Source organism: Amblyomma mixtum, chromosome 9 (genome assembly GCF_055824585.1).
Source record: "Amblyomma mixtum isolate Tamu chromosome 9, ASM5582458v1, whole genome shotgun sequence".
NCBI lineage: Eukaryota > Metazoa > Arthropoda > Arachnida > Ixodida > Ixodidae > Amblyomma > Amblyomma mixtum.
Window position 1 is genome coordinate 98,439,796 of NC_143020.1, and position 26,485 is coordinate 98,466,280.

The 26,485-nt window shown below is 47.0% G+C and overlaps 2 protein-coding genes across 2 annotated transcripts in view; one reads left to right on the forward strand and one right to left on the reverse strand.

Annotated features, from left to right (window-relative positions):
* ktub (Tub domain-containing protein ktub) overlaps positions 1-26,485 on the forward strand; it is a 339,341-nt gene that overhangs the window by 169,563 nt on the left and 143,293 nt on the right. The window lies entirely within an intron of this gene.
* LOC149330273 (ras-related and estrogen-regulated growth inhibitor-like) lies at positions 1,042-10,368 on the reverse strand. Its single transcript, XM_089559798.1, has 3 exons — positions 10,020-10,368; positions 3,708-3,841; positions 1,042-3,110 (listed from the first exon to the last, which is right to left on the reverse strand). Exons 1-3 carry the CDS (start codon positions 10,111-10,113, stop codon positions 2,676-2,678), a joined length of 663 nt encoding a protein of 220 aa, XP_089415924.1. The 5' UTR covers positions 10,114-10,368; the 3' UTR covers positions 1,042-2,675.

Consider the following 26,485-nt stretch of genomic DNA (forward strand, 5'->3'; position numbering starts at 1 on the left):
TTAATAAAGCTGTCGGACTTTTTTTTTTCGTTCATTCCGCTCCCATTTTCTCGCAGAATAACTATTGACTTTGAGGCATCGGACAAGCTTATTGGAGGGGTGGATAGGATAACCTCTGCATTAATACTGTTTGGCCTTGAGGAGGAGATACCGCTTGAAGGAACAAGGGGTAAGAAATGCTCCCGAGGATGTAAAATGGTACAAGTTTTTAGCGTGCAACAAGGAAACTGAGTTATAAAAAGATGACACTTTTTACAACTCTGATTTTCTAAACCAATGTCATTTTCATGTTTTTATTGTCCTAACTACGAGCGAGGGGGTAGATTTCCACCTCAGATATTTGAATCAGTGCTTTCAGAAAGTTCAAGAAGAAAAGCTACAGTCATGAAATGTGACAAGAAACCTATTGTTTAGTCGCCACGCTTCGACGGCACAAGCACAAACAGCTTCACTAATTAAATTCTCCTGAAGCCTTTGATGCTTAATACCGGGCAGAAAAAACATAAACCTCCATCCTGTCAGCCACATGATCATTTGTTTAAAGGACTAACGAAGAACTTAACCTGTGCATAAGATCTTTGTTCACATGACATCCTTGCACAGCTGCACGAAAAAGAAAAAAAGTTCCCAAGAGGTATATACGTTCTGTGTTTACTCTGAAGTAGTACCGTATGTAGCTGAATAGATGGTGCACCACACAGTACACCCTTGGTCAAAGACCTTTGCGTCATGAGGTTCGATTTTGTGCGAACCCCATGGCTGATTAGTTCTGAGCGAACCCTATGAGTTGGGCACTTACAGCGCCCAAACTACAAAACTACCGCATGAAGAATACGACTCATGTCCTCACCCCTCGCGACTTTTTGAGTTTCGAGGATATCTAGAGCTCCTGTGGCCTGAAGACATTTGAACAAGGGTGTACATGTAGAATTAGACATTCCGGAGAACCTCCTCCTAATGCACAAGCACAATATTTAGGTCAGGACTGCCTGAATTTCACCGAACGAGCCTAAACAGGAGAAATCAAACAGGAGGCGGTAGTAAACAAAGAAGTACAATGGCATTTTATTCAGGACGTCAAAAGTAGTTACGCCACGAACTACAAAGACAGGAACTTTGAGCATCAGTGTGAGCTCGGAGTACACAAGTGTCCGAAAAAAAATTCCATCTCTCTGCGAGGAACGAGTCGATGCCTTCTGATTCATATAAATACTACATGCAAAATGAAATTCATAATTTATACATTCATTAAATGCATGGGAACGTAATGTGATGGCGAGTGTACACCTAACACCTTCGATATTGTTCCCTTTTGAAAATAATGCCTCCGGTTGGAGGTTACCATGTAACCATTAGGCAAATGACTCGCAGGCAGCCACTTAAGAGCGTTAAACACATCAAACACTATTTAACAGAGAAAACATGGAAGATGAGACAATCACAACTTATTTGAAGCGCGGCATATATCACAGTTTTGGCAGTGACGATTGAGCACTGCTTTTGTTGGCACGTAGAGTCGACGTAAATGAAGAAGATACGAAGCGATTGTGACCGCTACTATATTGCTGCACAAATGGCCTCCGCCATTTTCTGTGAGAATCTGTGGTGCATCTCAAACATATGCTGCGTGGCGACTAGAAAGGCTTTTTTTGTTACTGTTTAATGCCTGAAAACAAAGCAGAATTTAACGCGTTTTGTGGCCCAGCTTTTGGCACTCAGCAGTAATTTTGTAAAGGACATATTCCGCGAGAGGAGAAGTTTACAATTGCGGCAGCTATGCTTTAAATTCATTTGTTTCATACTTTACGTGCACCGCGCACAAAGAAATATCATCGCAAAAAAAAGAAAGAAATTAGTAATCGCTTCATTCTTACGAAAAAAAAAAGACGCGTATGAACCGCCAGACAGTTATAATCGCAATTTCAAACCAACTTGCTGAGAAACTTAACTGCGGAGCTTCAGCATGGCAATTGTAGTTATGGTGATAGAGCACATCATTTATTACCACACTGTATACTGTAACAATCCTTTCCTTCACTTGTAATTCTCATAATCCCGTAATACTCATTTCAATTAAGCCTACAAGGTGGCAGAACCACTCTCTCCCGATGTCCCTCCTGCATCAACCTAGCCAACCTTATGACCATTATTATTCCAGCCTCATCCATGCACTCTATGATTTGCTCGGTGTCCTAATTAAACGGATCTTGGTTACCCTAATATCACACATAACTACAACTTCCCATTCCGATCATCTTGGATTCCATCCCTTCAATAAGCAGGAAGACATACCCTCACGGCTAAAACAGCCTCCGGTTGGTGATCTGCCAAAGGCGAAAATTATCAGGTCGCAGCAGCAGTAGCATGACATTTAAAAATAACGGCCATCCAGCAATACCACGCCGGTTTGATACAATGACGAGCACTCCGTCACTGAAGAGGCAGGGAGCGCTCAGCCGTCCATACACTCTCAATCGCCACAAGACAGGTACTACCAGATGACGACATTGCAGCGAGCAATACTGAGTCGACATCTCCGATCATGACATATACAGGACATTCAAAAACGAAAAGAAATGTTGAATCACAAACACGTCCAATTGTGTCCATTTCACTTCCTTCAGTAAATTTGTGTTCTATGTACACGATAGGAGTCTCTGTCTCTATCAAGCAGTCTACAAGGACAGGGAAGGTCTCTTCTTATGCCGCTTGGCGTTCTTGCCGAAGACCGCTCCAAGCATCTTGGACACCGTGACAACGGTGAGTCGCCGCCTGACGGGGGTCAATGACCTCAGGATCTTCGTGGCGAGCACCTCTCGCAGTATGCTCTGGAATGCCATGCTCACTCCGGCGTAGCTGTCCGCCGCGGACACCTCGTAGAACTGGCACTGGAGCCGCAGCGACAGCTGGCGGCCATCGTCCACATCTACTTGGCGGACGTGGGAGAGGTCTCGCTTGTTGGCCACCAGGATGGTAGGCAGGAACGGGCAGAACTGCTGGACCTTCTCAAGGCACATGCTGGCCTCCTCGAAGCTCCATCGGTCTTCGATGCTGTAGACGACGACCAAAGCGTCCGCCCAGCCCATCTTGTCCTCAGGGAACTTGTTCTCCTGCAGAAGACAAGAAGGAAACGAATATGCGTAAGACTCATGAAAGACCTTTGCTATACGTGCTTGCATGGTGGGCAACTAACTTCGGCTTATAAAAGGGCCTTCTCGGAGTATCCCTCACTGAGCTCTGCTAGCCTGATGCTAGTTGCCCCTTGAAGTACAGCCTTTGTGAAAAGTTTGGAGCCCAGGGGGTTTGCTTGTGAAGCACACTGTCTGATTCGTAATGCATCTCCACAGCTCCAAATTTGCTGAAGGTAAGAAGATTTCTGGTCCCGCCTCCTCCAGTGGGTAGGACTACCACGAATGTTACAGGAGTCCCACTGCGAGGCTTAGAAGCCAACCCCCTGGGTTCTAAACTTTTGACAAAGACTGTACCTCTTACAGCACATCTCGGTAAGTTCGTAACACCTGCATATGTACTGTGGCTGTGATGCAAGAAACAGAATAGAATCTGCTTCCCCCGTATACTCACCATATCAATATCGAGGTTTCCCCATGTCAGTGTCTAAGAGTCAAGTCTGTTGCTACCCTTACCTATCTGAGGCTGCGCAAGACGTTGTTGCATCAGGGGGGAAAAAAGTTGATATGTCTGCCTACCTGATATCTGGACGTATCCAGGATCTCCAACTCGCAGGTCCGGTTGTCCACGAGAACCGTGTGCCTGTAGAGCAGGTCTTTCATGGAACTGTACTCGCTGATGAAGCGCCGTGTGAGGAACCGCACTGTTACGGCTGCAAAGACACAAAAAGAGAGAAAACACTATAAGCAAACTGTCCATTTTCAATATTATGGAACATGCTTGGGCAACGTTCCCTTCCACTGTCACAACTATCACGCGCCGCGAAAGAAGTTTCACAGCTATGAATGTAAAACAAAGTCAATTGTATTCTGTTTACGCAACAAGTATTTAGGACATTAGGAACACGTCTAAACCACCTTCATGTAGGATTTCACAGAACTTGAACTTGGGTTCATTGTCCGAAGGCATGCAATGTTCTCGGAACCGCCTTATGTAACCACCACATGGCTTTCATATCGGATACAACAAAGAAACAGAGAAAGCGGCCAAAATCATGTAACGAGTGGTAGTAACCGAACAAGGGGCCGTCCCGGTGTACACGCCACACAACCGAAGCATGAACAGAAAACAGTGAGGTGAGTGATCTCAAAAGACCTGCATTCGCCGAGGAATGCGTTCATACCGCGATGCCCCGATACGCTGGGAGCCAGCCGTACGGAACCAGGGGAAAGCGACAAAGAAAACAAACGAAAGCAGCTGCCCGTACAGACGTGTAGCAAACGCGAAGGCACGCTGATCGAGGCAGAAAAGTGAAGAGGAGAAGGTGCAGCAGCGGCCGCAGCGAAGCCGAAAGACGCGCCACACATCGGCGTATCGGGTTTCACCATCGGCCAGCAGCCCAGCGAAACGGGCGCCCTATACAGGAGCGGGCGAATCCTGTCGACCCAGAGCGCTTCAACCGACCGAGCAATGCGGTTCGCAGCGGGACGCGGACGTTTCCTTGTCGTGCGGCCGCGGTAGGGTGGCTCCGCGGCAAGGACGAACGCTTATAGTAACACCACGTATAGTCACGCCTTCCGGTTAGCATAGACGACGCCGCGCTTGACGCGAGGTGGCAGCACTCGACACAGACTTGCCTTCGCACGCCATCTATGGGGAGTACTAACGGTCCTACTTCGTTCTGTCACTCGCTGCCATTTTTGCCTAAATTCTAACATTTCTGCACTGTGGTATTTAACCAGAACAAAATATTTACTCCATAATAAAAAAGCAAAGGAACAAGCTCTTCTAACCATTGAAGAATGCTTGTTGCAGTTTACGTTGCCCAGCAAGACTTGTGCGAAGAATGAGCCATTAGCAAACATTAACTTTTTCGGCTTGGTAACTCTATAGCTTGGATAACAGTAATTAAGAAGACCACTGATGTCGATGCAGTTGAAGAGCCTCGGCTTGATACCATTAGAATAGTACTAGAATTCTATTGAAGCTGGCAACCTGCCTAGACTCAGTGAAATGACTGCTGATCGTGGCTGGAATACCAGAAGCTTGCGAAGGGTGAGAACTACAGAACTAATTCAAAGTTTAGTATGTTGTGAACACGACTGTGCAGTCGTTTAACTGGACGTTTCGAAGCATCAAGAAATCCACGAAGTGTAAACATAAGACTTCGGAAGTGTTGTTTAAACATAATTCTAGCCAAGCGGGGCTCGAAGCGAACAGTCTGAGCAGCCGGGTCAACGCAACTGCCTAGCGCCACCGCCGCCGCCTTAATCCGGTTGAAGGGCATCCCCTCGCGAAGGCGGCTCACGAGGCCTCCAGGTCGGTCGGCCCCGCTGCGCCCCGGGGGGCCTTCCGTGGGAGCCATAGAGAAAGGGCGGTAGACCGTGCAACGAACACCACCACCCTTACGTGATGACGGCGGCAAGGATTGCGATGCAAGCCGACTCTGTAGGATATCACGTGTACCGCCGACGTCCAGTCACTCTTGTAATTCGGCTGGGAACGGCTACCAGAGATGACAGCACCGCCGGCTTCCTCCCTCCCCCCCCCCCTTCTTGATGGATCATTTCATTCCCACTTTTCAAAACGCGGTTACCCTCTCTCTCCCTTTCTTCAAGGCCGCCGAAGGAGGCGCCGTTTTCACTATCGGGGCTGCGGAGTTGTCCTGTTTACACTCGGCAAGACCACAAGGTGAGAGTCTGCAGCGTCCCCTTCTATTTCTCACACAACCTGACGGCGTGGTTCACGTTGTGTTGAAGGTTGCGCAACGTCGGAGGAGGACCAAGGCTTGGCGGGATGAGAGAGTTCGGTGGTGCTTTATATATGTGTTCTTTTTCTTTTCTCCATTCTTTCGGACGCAGTCAAGCGTTGAGGGCACTTCGACGTCCTTCTTAGCTAGGCGCTTTACATACGGCGATGGAAGCTGAACAATGTTCTGTAACGCTTCTCACTCGGGTGTCTGTGCCCACGGCACTGACATGCCTGAGTCCAAAGGCGGCGAAAACTTTATAATAAATCAGCTCCTCAAAGAAATGCATCTGCAAGTCCTGAAGTTTGTCCCGCAAATTAATGTTTCAGCTTGTAGTTGGAAATATATCTTCGCTACCGAATTCAAATGGACTATTTCATGCTGGAGATACCTGTCGAGTTTCATCAACAAGGAAACTATCTTTTTTTTTCTCGGCAAGGTCATAACGAGCATCAATCAAATCAGGAAATCGTGAAAATGGATTTGAGAGCCGCATGAATCTTCGAACTGTTGTCACGCAACAACTAGGCCATTTCAAAGAAGCGCGAACTGAGCGAGGTTTTCGCCGGGAACCTCATCGCCGTTGCTGCTGCCCCTCGTTTCGTTCGCCTGTGAAAGCAATTTCCGCAGAGTGCCCCTAATGTGGTCCTCCTGACACAGCTGTCCCGCTGGCTTGTCAGCAGTCGGAATAAATTAGCCTTTTTAATCCTCGCTCCTTGCCTGCGCGGCCTGCGTTCGTCAATGTCCAATTTCTGCGCAGCGGGAGGATCACCTGCTCAAAGCATCCGCTGCTCATTTTGCTTGGGTGCAGCACGAGCAACTACTTCGCACGGAGCTGTGAACATCGTTCGTAGATCGCCCTCCAAGGTGAAAGTTCCCAACACGAAGAAGCACCCATCGGCCTGTCAACGCTGGCAACCTTGGTTCGGAGAATTCCACGAGCTCTCTTGGCCTGTTATCAGCCTGCCGTCCATCACTGAGAGAAGCACTCGAAGGATGTTGCGAAAAAAGCAGTTCATCTCCCGTGGCTCTGTAATTTTCAGAAGGCCGTGAGTATATGACCGCCACCCTAAGTGGTGACGAGGGGTGCAGAACCCACAACCCCCCCCCCCCTCCCGATTTTACAACGCCCAACAACATCCCTGAAAAATGTAGCTTGCTTTCCGCACGGACGGTGACTTCCAGTGCGGTAGGTCTGTCAGCCAGGTGGTTAGACGACCGAACGTTCGTGTTAAACTTAGGGTGCGGTCCCGAGACGTGTTCAAGGACTCGTGCTGGGCTATTTGGCTTGCAATTTGTAGCGTCGTGTCATTTTCGCGTCGTTAGCGCTTTGGCTTTTGAGGTAGTTCCGACACTCTTGACGACCCCTCAAGACTATCAACTAAGGCCTATGGCGCCTGCTACAACCCTGTACACCGACCACCCAAGAGAACAGCAGTAATTATTTTTCACATACTTCTTTGCGGTCAGAAACACTTTGTTCGCCCTTTGTTTTATGCTTTACTTAGTAACAACACTTCTCCCACCTGCCTCAGACGTGGCAATGAAATAACGAATGCATGAACATAGATCAAATACTCATTCTAACCAATAAGCCTCAAAATCCTTTCACGGCGAGAACTGTACGTTTCCTTGCTTCTTCTTTAGAGAGACCAACCTATCGCTAAATCGTTGTGTCGCATAATAAACGCACGTACAACGCCCATTAATTCGCTCTTCATTTTTCCGGGAGCACCTGATATTCGGTAAGGCGTTCGTCAATAGCTGCACCTTGTAGATGCATGACGTAGTCTAACTACTTGTACAACAACTCATATTTCGTCACCGTTTCTCGAGTATTTCAACACAAAGGACCGCTATCTTGAGGACCATCACCCCAGCACACTTGGAACGACATAACCTCCTGATCACACGAATAGGGCGCCACAATGCATTAGTATGAGCAAGGGCACATCGCAACACGTCTCGGAAGAAACCTCTCACGACAGAAGCGATGCAAAAAAATTGCCAATTCAATCCCTTTCGCCTATCCCCGCCAATCATGCTGGCGGGTTTCGTAACTGTTTTCGCCGCAATTCGCTAAGGAATTCGCACGCTCTTCACGCTTTGGTCCAGCTGAGTTGCCCGATTCGATTCGGGATGCTTCGCATACCTACACAGTGCCCTGTTCACACCGAAGGCGCCAGATCTCTACGGGAGTGAGCATAAAAAAAAAGAAAAACTAAAAATACAAAGAAAATGACCTCCCAAGGGAGCACTTTTGCTCGACCCCATGATGACGCGCTTTCCGTCTGGCTGAGGTTGAGTATAAAGTAAAGTAAAAATAAAGATCAAAGCAGGAGGCTCTCTATAGGTGAATTGGTCTCGCTCTTCGAGCCGGCTTTGAGAAACACCGACCGCGTTGCAAATCCTGCCTCGGCCTTCGTCGCCGAAGACAGCGCGGCCACGCGATGGCGCGTCTGGAGAATGTGGAGCGAGTGGAGAGAGTGGTGTGAAAGCAAGCCGCACGACGACGAGAGAGAGAGTGAGAAATGAAAGAGCGGGAGGAGAGGGGGTGTGCGCGCTTCCGAAGGAACTCCGGAGCGAGGGCGAGGAGGAAGAATTTTCAAAGGGCACGATCGACGACAGCTCCGCGGAGAGGAGCACGGTCAAGTGGGCAGGTCCGCCATTGGTGAAGCCGACAGGTAAAACCGAACCAACAAAAAAAATGAAAACAGATCCCAAAGCGAACCGTTCCCTCGTGCCCCCCACAACATCGCTTTCGAACCGGCCGCCACCTATCGGGTGAAAAGTAGAATAAAAACTCCCAGTTTTCACCGTCACGCTCTCGTCCCTCCTTTCTTCACCCCTGCGCAACTGGCGGAACCAACAATTACTCTGCACTTCCCCCTCTTGTCTGCTCTGCACGACACCCGCCATGTGGCGCTGAAGAGAAAAAGGAACCGTCGAAGAAGAGCCGCCGGCCGGTTTCAAAACAAGCTCCAGAAGAGGACAACAAATACGCAAAGAGAAACGGAGGAGGAAGGCATGGAAGAAGTAACCTAAAGGAAAAAGGAAAAGCACCCCCCCCCCCCCCCCCCCCCCTCCACTACGTATCGGTCGGCGCCGCTGGCCAGGTGGTGCTCCTCGGAGCCTTTCCGAGGAGACCAGCCAAGATGCCAGTAGACCGCTCCCGCGATGTTTGTCTGGCCTCCAAGAGACACGCGCCTTGCCACGCGCCCTCCATTCGGCGAACAGCTGTCGCACCCCACATGGCTCCCCCAGCTGCCGCTGGCGCGTGGTTCTTTCACCTGCCCGGCGTCCTTTAAACCGCGACACGTCCAGATGTCTGGACCGGCAGCGCCACCGCGACCGTTTCCTGATGGGCAGACTTGCGGATAGTGATAAGATCTTCTCAATTCACGTATATATCTTCTTTTTTGCCCTAAACTTCAGCACTTATCATCGGACAAACTTCACTCAAGAAAGAAAGCATTCAATGTCTTTAAGACAACCTTAAAATTGATCTCTGCAGGTTACTGTCTGGTTAGTTATCACACTGAGTAGAGATCGCACTTTCAATATAGGCCAGCTAAGCTTACATATAATCGGCTTCTAGGAATCACGGAAAGTATTTAGAACTGAAGAGAGGATGGCCGCATAGTCATAAGGAAGCCACGGGTTCGTGAAGTTACCTCTAATAATGCAGTATTTAGGACAGCGCAGGTATGAGAAGAATTTCATTTCTGATCTAGTTTGAACAAAACATTAGAGACGAGAGAGCCGATAAGTAAGCAACGGCAACAAACAACGCACCATGTGTTCCACTGCTTTTCTGTCGTTCCTTTGTTGCCTGTCACTTTCATTGCAAGCATTCGAACCTGCGGCTCGCACCTTTGTTCATTTTCTTTACTCCTGAATTCTGCTATACGAACGACACCAATGCCTGTTCTGTTAAATGTACCACCAAGGAAAATGAACAACCTTCAGAGCAGCTAAGCGCTACCACTCCTAGCTGTCAATCTCTTCAAAACCACTGTCGCGAGAACCACCATGTGTCATCTCTTGCAAAATTTCCCACTCTTCAACCTCTGCGAAGTACCAGCAAACATGCGGTCAGCGCGTAAAAACCGAAGCGGCCGAAACGCCTTTTTCCACTGACCTGATTTTCCCACACTCCGGCTTCCCATGACCATGACGCGTATGGGAGACAGTCCGTTGCTCTTGCGGGTCATTGCCACGGCTGCAAGAGGCATTGGACGACAAACGACGACGTCCGAACGGGCCGGCAGCAGCGGTGATGCAGATGTCTTCGCGCACAGCACAAGTGGGTCCTTCGTTTGAGCAAAGTCCCCCTCGAAGCACACAACGCACTCTGCAGAGAGCAAGCCGCACGCAGCACCCGTCAGAACGAAGAGCGACCGTCCGTGTAACTGCTTTTGGGAGAGAGCTAGCCGGTCGAGCGAGCGACCGACGTCGGGAAAGAAAAACCGAAACTAGCTCCCGCGGCGGCAAACGTCCTCACGATGAACCCTGGCGCCGGGGCAGCGTCCGTTTTATGGCGCGCTCTTCTATCACGTGACTCTTCCTCTCAGCCAATAGGCGTCGCCGCTCTCCTACACGTGCGCGCCTCAATGAGCGCGTGGTGCTCCCGCTTCGTTCGTCTTTTGGTTCTTTTGAGGCTCTTGCGTTGGAGCTCCTTGGCGTCCGCTCCCTTTCGGCGTTCGGGCCCGGGAGCTGCTGTCTCTTTTGTAAGACGTGCGCTGCGTGCTTTCTTCATTTCTTTTCGCTCGGGTATGCGTCGTTTTAAGCTTTTTGCTTCGCGGACCGGCTAGCGAGCCCACGTGAGACTGTCGGCAACGGCACCGACAGAGCGGCTCCGTGCGTGCCTCTTCTGTTCGAGCCTGGCTATGAAAGTCGACCTTCCCTTGCAGGGCTTCACGCGCCCTTTTGAATCGGTCTGTCGCTGCTGCTAGTGTTGCTTGGTCATGTTAGCGAGCGAAACGCCTTATGGCACGTTTCTGGAGCCTCGGAAGCCTTGAGATGCCGATGCACTTTTTGTTTGTGTATAGGGCTTTTTTTTCTTTACAGGAAATTTTTTTTAGGTCTGATTGCTCAAGACAGCCATTTCTTCGACGGCACATGGTGCTTATAAAAAAATCATGCTCGATTTGCGTAGTAAAGCCGAATGCGAATTAGATGAGCTAGCAGTTCGGTTTTCTCTTCGGTTCCGGTGTTCAAATCCAGTCTTCACGGATAGCAGTTGTTCGGATTGCGATAATGGGGTTAGGTCCACATATGGGGAAATGGTCATCCTCTCTATTCATAGATCCCTGGAGGTCTTCCTACCACTCCTGGCGCAGTGGTGCAGCGGTTAAGCGATGCGCCACAGCCCTGCGATGGCAGATGCTGCCATTGGTGGGACATGGGTTGCTTGGGTTCGGTTGCAGTCCAGGTTGCTCTTCGCGAGCAGCCTGTCACCATTCAATGAGCTGCTGCCTGACACTGTGAGCAGGTTGCTAGTTATATACTATATATACCTGGGCAGGTTCACCACCACCCAGTGGGCCTGCCATAAAACCGGCTTCAGACAAACAAGGCAACACACAAACGTACAACTGCCGAATGCGGATAATGGCCACTATAAGTACTGGCGCACCAAAAGAGCCCCATGAGCAAACGGAAATGCTAAAGTGCAGCAGGAGTATGTACTTGTGTGAGGTGTTTGGTCCAAGCCCTGGAAGAGGTTCAGAAAATAATACCGACTAGTTAATTCAGCTCTCTTCTTACTTACCAAGACCACACTGGCTTTCTTTGCATCCTTGATGCATGTCGAATGGCGGTATCCTTGTAGAGGCGCGAAAATAATGTTCCAATTTCCGCGGATGACCTCATCTGCGGAGGAGGTGTCATTTTCTATTTATTATGACTGGAGATATTAGAATGGTTGCAAACCTTGGAGGCTACTTCAGATCTGCATAAAAAAGATTAAGTTATTGATGCACAGCCACATAGATGCCACAAACATACACATTTGCGCCGGAAGGAAATTTTATAGAGTTTAGCTAAGGCCTTTGTCCCTGAGAAATCCTAAAAAGGGCCTTCGTCGGACATGAATCTGAAACCCCGTGACGCCAGAGTCCAAATGCTCCAGCGAGGCGGAGGATAGAGTCATCATGAAGTTCGGCTCAGAGTCAGGCCCCATTTGGAGGAATAAAGAAAATATCGACATTGATTTCCATTTAGGTTATGAGCCCCTCATGATATCCTTCACACCTTGATTGAAGTCGGAAAAGGACATCGAATGTGGGAAGCAACCTGCCGCACATGAAGAGGGTTCGGCGCATGCAACCTGATGGGAGCATCTGCCTGCGGCGAACTACAAAGGGACCAGGGCCGCATGACGCCCAGTGTCACAACATTGAAACACAATTTCGGGTACCCTTTATGATGTATGCTGCGCCATCGTGTGACATTTAGCGATATATCAGAGACATCACGATGGAAAACATCGGGCTCTTGACCAGCTGTTTGACTGCCGTTTCCCATAGTTTCTACTCTACTCCTGCTTTTTTTTTTTTTTTTGAACGGAAAAACACAAACCATGCTTTATTGTACCATTCTCTCCTTGCGGCTTATCCCCTTTCAGGGTGACAACAAAGAATGGTCCTTATGACTGGGCTAGCCATTGAATGCCAGGAGCGCTACTATATAGCGCCAGAAAGACATGGCCATGTGACCGCTCTTCTGGCATAATAAATTTCCTGAAAGTTTTAAAAAAATGTTGTCATGACAGCGCTGCTGCATAGTTGCTCTGGTGAAAAATTCTTAAATGACTACCACATCAGTCCGGCGCTCAGAGATTGAAGTCCCAGTTTAGCAAATAAAACATTTCTGAGCGCAACTCGAGGACGGCACGGGAGGAAAAAGCTCATAAGAACGCTGCTTGGCACAGCGTTAGTCCTATTCCCAACAGCACAGCTGTCGGGCCCAATATTGGAAATGTTTTGGTAAAGGCCAGTCCTACGAAGGACCAACATGGAGCCATCAATTTACACTATTGAGTTGATTACCTGCGCTGCTTGGGATACTTCCCGTGTGCACAACGTCCAACGTCAGTCCTTGACAGTTTTCCTGTCCATATTGTCCCCTTTGTTGCTCCCAAGAATACGTTCTCCGCTCTCTTGAGGGGTGTCAACATTTCCTATGGATCATTCTGTTGCCTCTGTAGCTCTGGGTGTCGAACTCCCGACCTGAAATTCACCCCAGTCGAAAAAAAAAAATGACAGAGCCGTGTCAAAAATACGGCAAAATGATCTGTAGTTTCGCCGTGAACGATGGATTTTTCTGATGTTTTGTAATGTTTTTCTGTAGTGGTATAGTTTTTTCTGCAGTACCTTTCTGTAGTCTGTACCGCCGTGGTGGCTGAGTGGTTATGGTGCTCGGCTGCTGCCACGAAAGACGCGGGTTCGATTCCGGCCGCGGCGGTCGAATTTCGATGTGGGCGAAATTCTAGAGTCCCGTGTACTGTGTGATGTCAGTGCACGTTAAAGAACCCCAGATGGTCGAAATTTCTGGTTTGGTTTGGTTTATTGGGGTTTAACGTCCCAAAGCGACTCAGGCTATGGGGGACGCCGTAGTGAAGGGCTCCGGAAATTTCGACCACATGGGGTTCTTCAACGTGCACTGACATCGCACAGCATACGGGCCTCTAGAATTTCGCCTCCATCGAAATTCGACCGCCGCGGCCGGAATCGAACCCGCGTCTTTCGTGCCAGCAGCCGAGTGCCATAACCACTGAGCCACCGCGGCGGACAAAATTTCTGGAGCCCTTCACTACGGCGTCTCCCATCTTATGGGGACATTAAACCCCATAAACCAAACCTTCCTGTAGTCTATGGTTCAGTCGTAGTTTTCTGTACTAACCACACAAAACTGTTGTTACTACACGTTTCCGCCAAAACATTACGACAGAAGCTTTCCTATTGGGTTATTTGACTTGGACGTAACAGGCAGCACTTCGCTGGGGGTCATCTGTCATGCCTTCTGTTTCCAAAACACAATCCCGTTCCTCTGCCCTTCCTACTGCGTTTATAATCACCCAATACCGCAACCACACATCATCGCTGATCACAAAGACTGCGTTATGGCCACTATTATAAAATCTGAGTGAACATCCTCGACAGCTGCAAGCCTCGGCGCAACCGTCTCCACATCTTTGTACAAGGACCCGCGCTCACACATGTAATGGCCTGGCTCCAAAGAACCGCGCCGTAGCCGCCGGTTGCATCAAGCGTTATCGAAGTCCTTGTTCCCTTACACAAGGGAGGAGACCTCGCAAAACCCATGCAGGCCTATGCCCGACCGCAATATGCAGAACGCTTTATATTTTTTCCGCCTTGCGGTTGCGTCGAGTACGCCTAATTGAGTGCGACCTTTACAGCACCAGGCAGAGCGCGACAAATCGATAATTGCGAGCTCTCGTGCTCACCCGAATGGACTTAATTAAACCGTTAAGTTTTGGCTCCGAATCGCCGTCCCCTTCGTGCGTGTTGTATGCCAGACGCGGTTGGTGGTCAGTTTCTATATACGAAGCCAAAAAAAGTGCGTTCTCGCAGTTGTGCTCAGAGCAGCCGTTTCGTCGTGACCCTTTCTTTAATTGCGCGACCCTTTCTTTAATTGCGCTGTTTTCTGACATTCGTGAACCTTTGCGCAAACAGATTTCGCGTTGCGCGCCTGTTAAGGATACGCTTGAATCGCTTTTCCGTCTCGAAGTGCAGATGGGTGAGGTACAGTCTTTGTCAAAAGTTTAGAGTCCAGGGGGTTTGCTTCTAAGCCTCGCAGTGGGACTCCTGTAACATTCGTGGTAGTCCTATCCATTGGAGGAGGCAGGACCAGAAATCTTCTTACCTTCAGCAAATTTCGAGCGCTGGTGGTGCATTACGAACCAGAAAGTGTGCTTCAGAAGCAAACCCCCTGTGGTCCAAACTTTTGACAAAGGCTGTACGTGTGTTTCGTGTGGCATTCGCAGCGTTCAGCTTGTCTGCTGTCCTTCATTATTATTATCACCATTATCACTACTATTTAAAAAGTACTAGTATTGGTTGAGCTGTTATGCGAGAAGTAATAATGAGTTTGTTTTCTTTTTTGCTTCCTAATCTATCCTATGCGTTATATTTTGTTTTTTGTTTTTTTATATGTCCTGTCCGTTCCGTATCAAGGTGTCAGTTTTTATAGTTATAGTGCGCAGAGTTCATTTTTTGACGGTACTTTTTATTTGCCTACTTCCCGGGCCATCCTCACCAAACCTCTGATTGCTTATAAAGGCCCCTTTTTTAACGCTCTAAAAATGAATAATTCTATATGGGGGTAAAAAGGGAGTAACCTGTCCTTTAGAACATTCCTTTTTAGGGGCAGGGTACTCTTGCCAAGTTCAGGAGTATATTTCGATCGCTAAATATCCCGAATGCTTGCTCTTGGCAAAGGAGGTATATTCCCACTAGTAACTTGACGCTATTAGCAATTGGAGAAGGCTTTTAATTGGGGCACCAGTGTTGCTGAGGTTAGCAAAGAGCGGAGACCGAAACATCGGTTGAAATCTTCGCAGTTGCTCGAACTTGGCATGCTTTCAAGAGGAATTTGTTTTCAATGCCCACCGTAAATATTCTGAATATTTAGTGATTGAAATCGACGCCAGGGCTTGGGGAGCTTACCCTGCCGCTTAAAGGTAGGGCGCAAGACGACAGTTTACTTCCTTATCACTGCTTTCGTGTTTATAGTGTGTTTGCATTCGAGAGCGCAGTAAACTTTATAATAAGCGGCTGATAACGTTCTTAATTATCGTGTGCATTTCCGAGCAGCTGTACGACACCACAAGTGTGTAGTAGCTGGAGGTAGCTTTTCGAAGTATGCTCTTTAACTTCTGGCCTACTTCGGGATTTTTTTTATTTTTTTTTGAGGGGGTGGGGTGTTTAATTCTTTTATGTGAGCATAAACCATAGTAAAGTTGAAGTTACTTCTTGACTCAGAATCTTGCCTGATAGTTGCGTGATTTACAGTTAAATTATGCAAGATTTTAGAGATAAGAAACCTCTCTGGTGCACTAATTGGGGCATCACTTTAAGGACTAAAATGTGTGCACCTAAACTTTTTGAGGAGGTGTACTTACCCGTCTTACACATATACTTTGTATCATGGGGCTTTGTGCAAACCACAAACTTGTACCTACCTGTTTAACTTACTTCTGGCCGGAGGTTAGAACATGCTAAACACATTTTGTAAAAAGCAATTCGTGTCTTATGTTTACTGAGAGGGAATATTAGTCGTTTTGCAAGTTCAAGGAACATTTATAATTCAGTCAAGTCTGCATGAGACTTAAATATGCATTGTTCTGTTGGTACCCAAACGCGCAAGAATTAGTATAAAAAAATTTCAAAAGATTTAGAATAGGACAGTCCGTTTGTTCTTGGAAGATATGAATGGACATTTAGCATTTCAGAAGGTAAACGCAAACGGCAAGGACCAGATCTCGAACTTCGAAGAAAATTTTCAAACGGAAACGTTTGTACATATCTACATCCTGTGAACGTCACAAACAAAAATTCGATCTCAACTCGACGTCCTAAGCTTTAAAGGCAGATAAGCGGCATTTAAAAAACTTACGAACTTCCTCTTAGATCCGACCTACTCCGTCATTCGTGTGCTTTATCAAATTAGTACATGAATGCAATGCTTCACTGCCAAAAGCTGTTAGTTTTATGCCGAAGGCTAATATTTTTAGGTGTTATGTCCATTTCTCGTTTCGTGCATGTGAAAGTAAGCTCTCTTCTGTAATTCCTATTAGAGATACAGGTAAAATGAATGAACACCGAAAAACATTGTGCTGTCACTCTTCTTGTTTTCAGAAATATAACCTACAGCGTTAAATAGTTAATACTAAAAAGCAGTCGCGATAAGAAAAGTGTGAAACTTATCTGCTTTTAAATTTCTCTGCAATGATGAAATAACCTTCGTAAGAGACTGCTGTTTTACTACGTGCACAGTTTGTACACAGCGTTGAAAGCTTTAATTATTGGTCGAAAAACAGAAAAAAAGAAAGCTTCTTTAATTCGGTGAAAAATTTTCGTGTGGGGGAGGTCACGCTCGGGTTTATATAAAAAAGAAAACTACAGCTGTTTTTCACAAAGCAAAATTAAAGTTCTTTGATTCATCTGTTGTTATATAGTCTAAAAGCACCTCGTAATACAGATTCTTCGGTGCCTCTTATATTCAAGCAAATTTCTCTTGCATGCAGGCGTGGTGCCCTCAAAGTGACCCTGCGAACCAATGAAAGAGGCCCTGTATCGACAGAGTACTTCGTTCTAGTCACAAAGACACCATATTTGCCGAGAACGACGCCTTTTATAAGCTATAAAAGGTCAAAAAAACGAAATACAGGTGTCAGCACCATCGGTCGACTTCGCGAATGAAATGCATGCGGTGCATAAATTTTTGGACGTGGTTTCCGGAAGCTGCGCTAAACTATAAACAGAAAGAAGTAAAACGGGAGCAAGTTGTCCTTTAGCGCACTTCCTTTTATGAAGTTTTGGTTTATTGGGGTTTAACGTCCCAAAGCGACTCAGGCTACGAGGGACGCCGTAGTGAAGGGCTCCGAGGACATCTAGACATCTAGTTCGCTAAAGGACGGTGGTAACCCGCCGTTTTCGGGAAGGATGACACGAGTTTGAATAGAGTGACGATAAGGTTGTTAAATTCAATTTTCCTAGCGATAAATTAGCCTTTTCCTACCGGACAAAGGGCAGCATATCCAGAAAGGGAGATCAATTTGATTTTTGCTGATAAGAATAATTTAAGAGAGTAGTCCTAAGTGTCTCCTCTATATACACCGAGGGAAGCCTTTCTTTTTGTATTCCTTCGAAAGACTTCTTGTAGTCCTTCTGCGAGAAAAATGCAAGACCCAACTCACATTTCTTCTAGAAAAAATAACAGTAGCTTCCACGTACAAATAGTCTATTCTGAATTTTTGCCGCTAACGGATGTAGGCAAAATATTTGCGCACAAAATAATCGAGGAAGAGTTAATGAATTTGTTCGGAATTTTGCCAGTATTCGGCACGATCATCCTGTCGTGGCTCCAATCCTTTCTATTATCCTTCTGCCCCCTGGTTGTGCTGATAACGCCGACGCAGTTCACATTGTACATTTTTGTTGCGACAGCAACACTACGCGAGTCGCCGAGCCATTTCGCGGAGCTGACGAAAGGCCATACAGCGCATGCGCGAGGAGCAGTGTCGTCACATGGCGCACAGCTGGCACGCCGCCGCCGTCGCTGCGCGGGTGACTCAGAGGTGCCGCCGCGCTCGCCAGTTGCGCATGCGCAGTAGCGGCGCATAGCTAGCGCTCCGGGGCCGCCGCCGCTGCCGCCCGCTCTCCATCACCTACTCTTTCTCCTCGCTGCTTTCGTAATCCTCCAGGTTTAACCAGAGCTAAACCACTGCCAATTTTTTACACCCGTGGCCCACCAACCTCCGGAGAAAAGATGCCTTTTAAATGGCCTTACGGCAGAATATTTTTACGCTTTCTGACCTTTCCGCATAATATAATCAAATTCCAGTTGAGTTCCAACCATTATTTATTTCCTCTCTCCTCGCCTAATAAAAGGTGTGCACGCTAAAGCTTATACTCTCGTAACTTGGCTTGGCCGGAGCCGTCTGCTTGGGGGGGGGGGGGGGGGGGGGCAGCGCTCGTAACAGTTCTTATATAAGACAGACATTATTCTGATGGCGACATGATTTAAAGCACCAAGTGTAAACATAACGCGCACAAGGCATCATTAACAAAGTACAAAACACTCAAACTAAAATGACCTAAAATAAAGCAGCGTATTGTTCCGCATAGGGCAATTTTCATTAAAATGGAATCAGGTCTGCCAGTCCGCAGGAGAATATATTTTTTTTTTTTGTAGCCTCGAAACAACTGCGCATTCGTTCAGCCGAGAAGCCGATTTTCATAAGCGTGCTCAGAAATCCACTACATGTCCTCAGCAGTTCTTCTGGCCATAAACTGCAATCACAACGAACGAACGGGCATAGGCCGAGCACTCTGGAGGGGCAGAGAGTTGTTCCTTTACGTAAGCGCTCAGCTAAACCTTTTCTGTTGCCTTCCAATGGTTGCCGATAGGCGGGCTTACGTAAAGAACGCTATTTTGTAATGGCGTGGCTTCCCGACCGTGGCTGTGATTTCGGATGACACCGATCCTTCGTGGCACAAGAAGTCAAAACACCTAGCTCTTCCCTGAGCCTGGGGTTCACATTTTTTTCTTTGTTTTGGTTGAGCAAGCACGACTGACGATCGCGCGACGTTATGAGTCGTCTTGATTTCGAAGGCGGCCACGTAGTGACGTAGTTATACTGGCTAGTGACGTTTCTTCTGAGCGTCCTACATCGTTTGTGACGCTGTTGTGCAGGGGCCACACGTGTGAGTTGGTGAATTTTCTACATCGCGGGAGAGTTACGCAAAGGTTGAGCATATAAATGGAACGATAAAATCTGGTGTGCGTTACAGAATACACTGTGACAGGACTGTTCCCTACCGCGGGGTTATATAGTGTCCACCACTGGCAAAATGGCCCCATGTGTCAAGAAAATCGCTGATTGGCAGACAGAGGTCATGTGACCTGGTGACGTCATCACAGCTTGCCCACGGAAGACGAAAGCGAAGGAAGAGAAGCTAGAAAGAAGAAGAGAAGGAACAGCAAGAAAAAATGATGGGAAAATGGCGCCACTTAACGCATTTTTAAGGTCCATTAAACGTCCGATTTTTTTTTTTCAATAGAGTTAGCAACAGAAGCGAAGTTTCTTATAACACTGTCGTCATCGGCTTGGGTTTGAAGTAAAAGCCTCAGCGATGGAGGAAGGAACAGAATGTGAGAGAGCAGAAAAGAACTAATCGTTTGGAAGCTCTAACGTAGATCCGAAACAGCGTCGGCATAAATAAATTAGCTTTGCTAATCGCTTCTTTCGACCACTCCGCCATCGGCGCTTTTTGTTAGTGGGTTTGTTTGGTTGGCTGGTTAGTTGGTTGCTCGTTTGTTAAAAACATATTTAGGAAAACAGGAAAATAGATAAAAGAAGGTAGTAGCCGAATAAGTAGGCAGCCTCGACGGAATTCGTGAACTGGCCTATCCACCACCGTGGGTATCGGCCATTTAAATATATCCGATCACTAAATGGTGTACTTCCTCTGACTGTCACGTTACCTTGGTCTTTCCCCTTGCTGGACGTTTGACCTGATGTGTATATAAGTCAGGACAGCAGCTTGGGCATGTTGGTCATTCATTCTTGATGAAACAGCGCAAAACATCGGGACAAGAGACAAGCGCTGACTTACAACTGACTTACAACTTACAACGCTGACTTGCTTCGATAGCAAGTCTGCGCGACGATTGTGTCAGCACGCCGTCTGTTGCTTTGACTAAGAAAGGAATTTGACATGTTAAAAATGTGATTATAAATATCTGTGATTATTTGTCTTATGCTTTTTTGTGGACGCTTGAACGATATGGTTGCGACGCATGTGCTTTTTGAGAGGGTGAAGAAGGTATAAGAAGCAATGTTTCTTCGAAATAAAAACCAGTTGTAAGTCAGCGCTTGTCTCTTGTCCCGATGTTTTGCGCTGTTCCATCAAGAAAGTGTATATAAGTGCGGGTTTCAGTTTCTTCAAACGAATTTGGAAGTTCAGCGCGCTGTCCTATTTGCATCGTTTTCCTGATTGTGTTCTCACTGCGTATACATAAGTCTGGATCGTGTACAGAACGTCTTTGGTCGAGACTTTGTCAGTTTAACGCAGTATTTGAGAGCGTAGCCAACTGAGTCCGTCGAGTTGTTATGCTGAAGGTTCTCCCGACTTTCCCTCAGAACAGTTTTCCAATCAAGCACACGTGCGCACAACGCCATGCGCGCAACGCCACTACTAAGTCTCCTCACCATCATGATAGACCCTGTATGTTCTGCAGAATTAGTGATGAATGCCTTTAATAGCTTTACTATTCCAGAGAATTTTCATTAATTCGGTGATATAGCATCAACAACGTCGTCATGTCATCAACATATCGATATACGGATATCATCAACATTTCATCAGCATGAGTAGCAGGCCAGGGTAACCTTACCACCGGCAGACCTTCCCGCATTTACTTTCATTAAATTACTCTGTATCTCTCTGTCACTAGCGTTGGCATCAACGTAAGAAAATAATATGGCGTCAACAGACACACAAAAATGATTTCTATAAAGAAATACATTCTTACAAAACTTGCACCTAGCACTTAGTAGCTACATATCCTCTACATATCCGCTTACATATCCTCTTCTCGTAGAAATATTCCCCAAAAGGCGTTTTTCTGGTCATTAAAAGCAGCAACGCAAGGTTGACTAAAATGCCCGCCGCTCATAGACACCCCCGCAAGTAGGAACGCTCGAGAGATTTCCAGAACTACTGTTACAGTGAGCGGCCCGCTTAGATATCAGGTCAGTAAGTTTAGTGAGAAATCTGGGCTGCAATAACTTTAACTTTAAAATCACCTGTTGAAATACCTATTCTGAAAGTTCTTGACCCGCACACCTGTAGCTGCCAGATGCTTCTCTAGAAATACAGATTGAACTTGTAAGGCTTTCCAGGTACGATGACTCTTTTAAGAGCGGTATCTAATCTCACATTTCTCACGTTGCCTTTTGAAGCAAGCTTACCGATTGACATGGGTCTTGATTCTGAAAAGGAACTAGATTGGGTTTGTAATTACCCCCAAAGGGTTTCCGTCGCCATTGAAAAGTTAATCCACAAAAAATTCCCCAATAGATGAAGCTGGAAAAAGAAGCATCTATACGACTTGAAACTTCTTTACAAGTCCTTATTCAATAGCGTTAAAAAGAAACATCTATGCTACCTAAACTTCTTTACAAGGGCCTATTCAACAGTTTTCCCGCAGTGATTCCTTCAGAAAACGGGTGAAAGAAAGGTATATGTCCATGTGGGCGTGCTGTCATGACCTGCTTCTGTCTTTAAACCGCTTTAGCTGTACACATGCGGCTCAGAGGGAAACGAATTAAAAGGAGAGAAAAGATATGCGGTGGAGAGAGTGAAGGACGACCTGTGACGTGAGCCCATACGTCACCCATGACGCAGAAGCGCCAAAGCCATCGAAAAAAATCATCTGCGAATATTACTCCTTGACCCCGTGCCAAAATAGGGTTCCAGAATCCTTGCCTAAACAAAGTTTCACTAGTGCTCGAATGCATAGCCTCACTATGAGTCCTTGAGGGTAGGGGAGTGGATTGACTTCATAAAGGGCAGCTCAGTCATGCTTTCTGTTGTCAACATCAGTTACGAAAGAATGGAAACTGAAAGATTTCACGACTGAGGGCTTCGCCTGCGCTGACGTACTCCATGGAACATGAGAAATAACCGTCATGACCTTTTCATGGTCGTAGTCCCGTTGTTTGCTGTGGCCATCGCTTGCAATGTGCAGTCAAAGGGCAACTTCATGCCTACTTAAGCACATGCTACCAAGAGCTGGAAACCTAATAGTCGACAAGACTTTGTACACAGACTGTGTACTGAAGGCGAACTATTAGTTTTGCTTTCTTAAACTTAGTGGAGTTAGAGCGAACATATGGGAACATATTTCCGTGCCTGTGACCTCTTCGGTCAGCTTTTGATGTTCCTACATGTAGTATTTACTTCCTGTCGAGATGAGCTTGGACCAAGATTATAATCCATAAGATTGCTTTCTTCATTATTCATGAATATCTGGCGTAAACGCCATAAAAAGCATTTCTGCACAGAAATCTAAGGTCTTGAAGATTTTATTATGGTTGCACATACTTTTCCGTCAAATAATCTGCGAAATGAAAAAAAAAGTGTTTTCGTATCAAAGTTCTACAGAATATTTTCTTCGCTACCAGCTATTCAGCAGCTTTAAAAGTAACGAAATATGTTTTATTCACAAAGCCCATTTTCTTCTTCATAGCTACACCTGAAACTATAACATAGACGCTCGTTCTGACTTGTTTGTTGGTGCATATGCGACAAGAAATAAAGTCTGTTTCTGCTTCAAGATTTACCTTAAACCAGTTGGAAGATAGGACCCGATAGCATAATACGTCCTTAACTATTAAAATAAGTATTGAAAACCAAGTAACATTTATGTGGCTAGTTGTCAGAACAACAGTGAGGCACACACAGCTAAGCTGCTATACTCCTGATTGCCGTTCAAAAAAAAGTCAACTATAATTTCTAATCACTTGTCAGTTCCGTGTGTGCGAAGCACCCTTGTTTTTAAAATACAGTGAAACCACTGACCATGCCGATCATCTTTCTATATCTCGGATGTCGGCTGCTTTAAATCAGACTCAAGCTGTAGTGCTGTAGTTAATGTGCAAAGTCAGTGCATAGAAAATAATAAGCTGTTGCAACTGACTCGTCATCTAATAGCTTGTTGGTTAGGCAGCCGCTCAGAGTTCGTCATTAAAGAGACGGCAGGGTGAACTTAAAAGTGAGACTTCGTTCATTCGGAATGTTGGAAATTTGTGAAATCAGAAGCGCTTCGGAAATTCATTCAGAATAAGCGATAGAAGGCACTATTACATCACTCGGCCGTCTTTGAGTGTTCTGAACCATTCGCTAAGCGCTGAAGTAAATACTCATTGCAGAATAAACCATCACCGCTCTCGATGATTAACCGCGTTTGTGGCAAAAGATGTAATCCCATTTTGATTAGGTTCGCATGAATATACTCGTCCACTTCCTGCCTGCGCTCTCATGATCAATGCGCCTGAAAACAAACAGTCCTGCTGGCAGGTCCTACTACAAATAAAACTTCAGATACGGCCACATAACCTGGAATGAGTTTAAACGTTAGCTGTAAAGAGAGTCATGGTTATTTGAGATTCGTTTAATTGTTCGCATGACCTATTGACCACGGTGCCGTCAGTGATGACTGTCACGTTCTGACGCCACTTCGTGCGAAAGACTCGATCTCACAGCAATAAGACTAACTGCTGACGCTATCAAAGGAAAAAGTGGCAAATTTTGCGCTACCCCGCAGAGGCAAGAAGGGGGAGGCACTGCTTTATAGCATCTCATGTGAACACCTGAAGGTAGCACATTCTTCTTACCAAACACTCCACAACACACATTCCTCTCAGGTCTGCGGCCCATTAAGACAGAGGAACAAGTTACGCGCCGATTTAAATTTGGCACATTACAACATACGCGCCATCTAGCTTACGTTGTCTAGAAGCAAGTTCTTCAGGCTTTCGTCGGCTTGATACAAAGCTTCCCTTCGTTACAAAAATAACCTAAACCTTGTCTATATTTAGTAACTCGAACCCCTGGAGACACCTGGACGCCACGCGTCTACTTCCTTCTCTCCTCATTTCATACCCGCCACTCCCCATACCTGTGTAAAGAGGGAAAGAAAGAAGAAAGCACGGCGCGTGCTCATTCAAAAGAATACACTCCGCTGCGTCGCCAGGTGGCGTGTTTGTACACATAAATACACACACATGCGGAGAAAGAGGCACGCGGTTTACGGTGGCTCCCGCTGAGCGGTCCACGCGGCAGCGTCCACGGTAAGGAGAGTTTATAGGGTCGGTTCTTTGACTGCCACCCCTCCCATTCCCCCAACTCCCACATCTTCCCAGTTTCCGACTCGTGTCAGAGCACTGCCACGCGCCACTGGGTTGGACGCCACGCCACGAGGTGGGGGACGGGGAGACACAAGAGGAAGAAGAGGAACGCCTCCAGTAGTCAGGTTCACTTTTAAAACGAGTCGTTAGGCGGCTTCTTGTGTCGGCCGCGGCTCGTGCGAGCTAAGAAACCCCGCGACGACGTTTTGGGATCGGCGAAGAAGACGGTGAGGGAGCACACGGGGGAAAGACACGGGGACACTCCCCTCCAGCCGCCCCTGACACGTGGCGTGCCCTCAGTAACAAACTCGATGTCTGCGCTCTTGGGATCTGGCGCGTGTCGGTCGGTGGACGCGTGTCCAGGAGGTTCCTGGAAATTTTCCGCGGCTAGAAGAAAGAGGGAGGGGATGGCATCCCTTCCCTTGCGGTCTCCTCTGTTTGCTATGGTAGGAAAAGGAGAAAAAGTAGCCAATCATGGAAGCAGATCATGCGACCTCCGCCGCAACATGCCCTCGCGTAACAGCCATTGGACAGCTGCACCCCGCCCAAGCTGCTTCTCATGATAGGTCTTTGACGTGCGCGGTCAAGCGATGGTCTCTGGGAAGAGCTCTGTCAGTGCCGACGATGTAACAGCTTGGGTTTGCCGCACGTGTTAAGATGAGGACAAGCACGATGACGTAAGGCTCTTTATCTGCGCGTGTGGAGAGCATTCGAAAGCAGCGCGTGCCTAAGGAGTGACGCCTGTCCAGATTCAGGCTTGGCTTCGAGTTGCGTTTGCTAAAAAAGACCTTGTGCAGGAAGGTAGACGTAACCCTTTTAGGGACACATCCTTGCGCAACAAAACGTGCAGTGGGCGGGTCGGGCTTAAGCTAAGGGATTCGTGGTGCCCCTTGATTCCTGCGAGGAAACCAGTCTGCCCGTGGAACCCTTGCAACATTGGGCATTGCACGCTGTCTCTTTAAGGCCATATGGACGTTGTAGGACTGGCCCGGTGTCGACGTGCTCACTGATTTTGGCAATGGACCGTAACCGATTTTGAAGTTGTCATTTAAAATCTTGCCTAGTTAACTTATCGCCTTGCTATATACTCGCTATTGCCAATTTGCCGTGTTTTTGCTTGCCGTGTTTTCTGTTTGTGGAAAAAGCCATGGAAAGGCGAAATTCAGAAGGCGGATTGATTTCGTTGACAGCCAGAATAGCTGAAGTGCTAGGCTTTCAGGTTCTGCCATTTAGCGTCAAGCTAACAACCTGACAGGCTACAATAAAAGGTATATATGAAAATATTTGCAGCTCTCCTATTGCCCTGCTTTGGACGTGCAAGCGCAATCTATCCTCTCTTACTTATGGGCTATGATCTTGCAGAACACGATGCAGTTTTGCGGTTAGGTTCAAGTTAAGTCCGCAGCGCAAAGGAAGAGCATGTAATTAATCATCATACAGTGAACATCCCTAAGTAGTGGAATTTCTAGCTTCCTAGCGGACACTTCCAAAAAGCATACAGAGAAGTGGGATAAGGTTGCTTCTCTATAGCTCTGCAGCATTAAACGACATCCTCATCGTCACGACATTCAATAAACATTATTCTCATCTCTTCTGAAGACAAGCTCAAAGCATTCCAGCATGTTTATTGGCACGAATGAAAAGCTGTCTACGGATGAGAAGACCGAGCTAAACATGCCCCACTACTATTTCCGGCACCATGCTTCTACCGTTGGCTCATCCAACCACGGCTGAAGCTACCTTCGGTTGATGGCTGATCACCAAACAACGAAGCCTGAAAACCTGTACAAACGCTGCTAATACGACGTGCTGCGTAGCGCCAAAGATGAAACATTAAGGCTGGAAATTTGAATATTCGGTACGTATCAAGATTTCCCACGACAGTTTAATAAATGGTGGTGATTATGATGATGATTATAGATTTTTATGGCGCAGGTGCATCC

Excerpts from the sequence above, each read along its gene's own strand:
- LOC149330273 (XM_089559798.1), bottom strand. The coding sequence starts at position 10,113 with ATGCCTCTTGCAGCCGTGGCAATGACCCGCAAGAGCAACGGACTGTCT. Across the intron at positions 3,842-10,019 it reads CCGGAGTGTGGGAAAATCAG|CCGTAACAGTGCGGTTCCTC; the intron begins GTCAGTGGAAAA and ends GTGTCTTTGCAG. Across the intron at positions 3,111-3,707 it reads TGGATACGTCCAGATATCAG|GAGAACAAGTTCCCTGAGGA; the intron begins GTAGGCAGACAT and ends TGTCTTCTGCAG.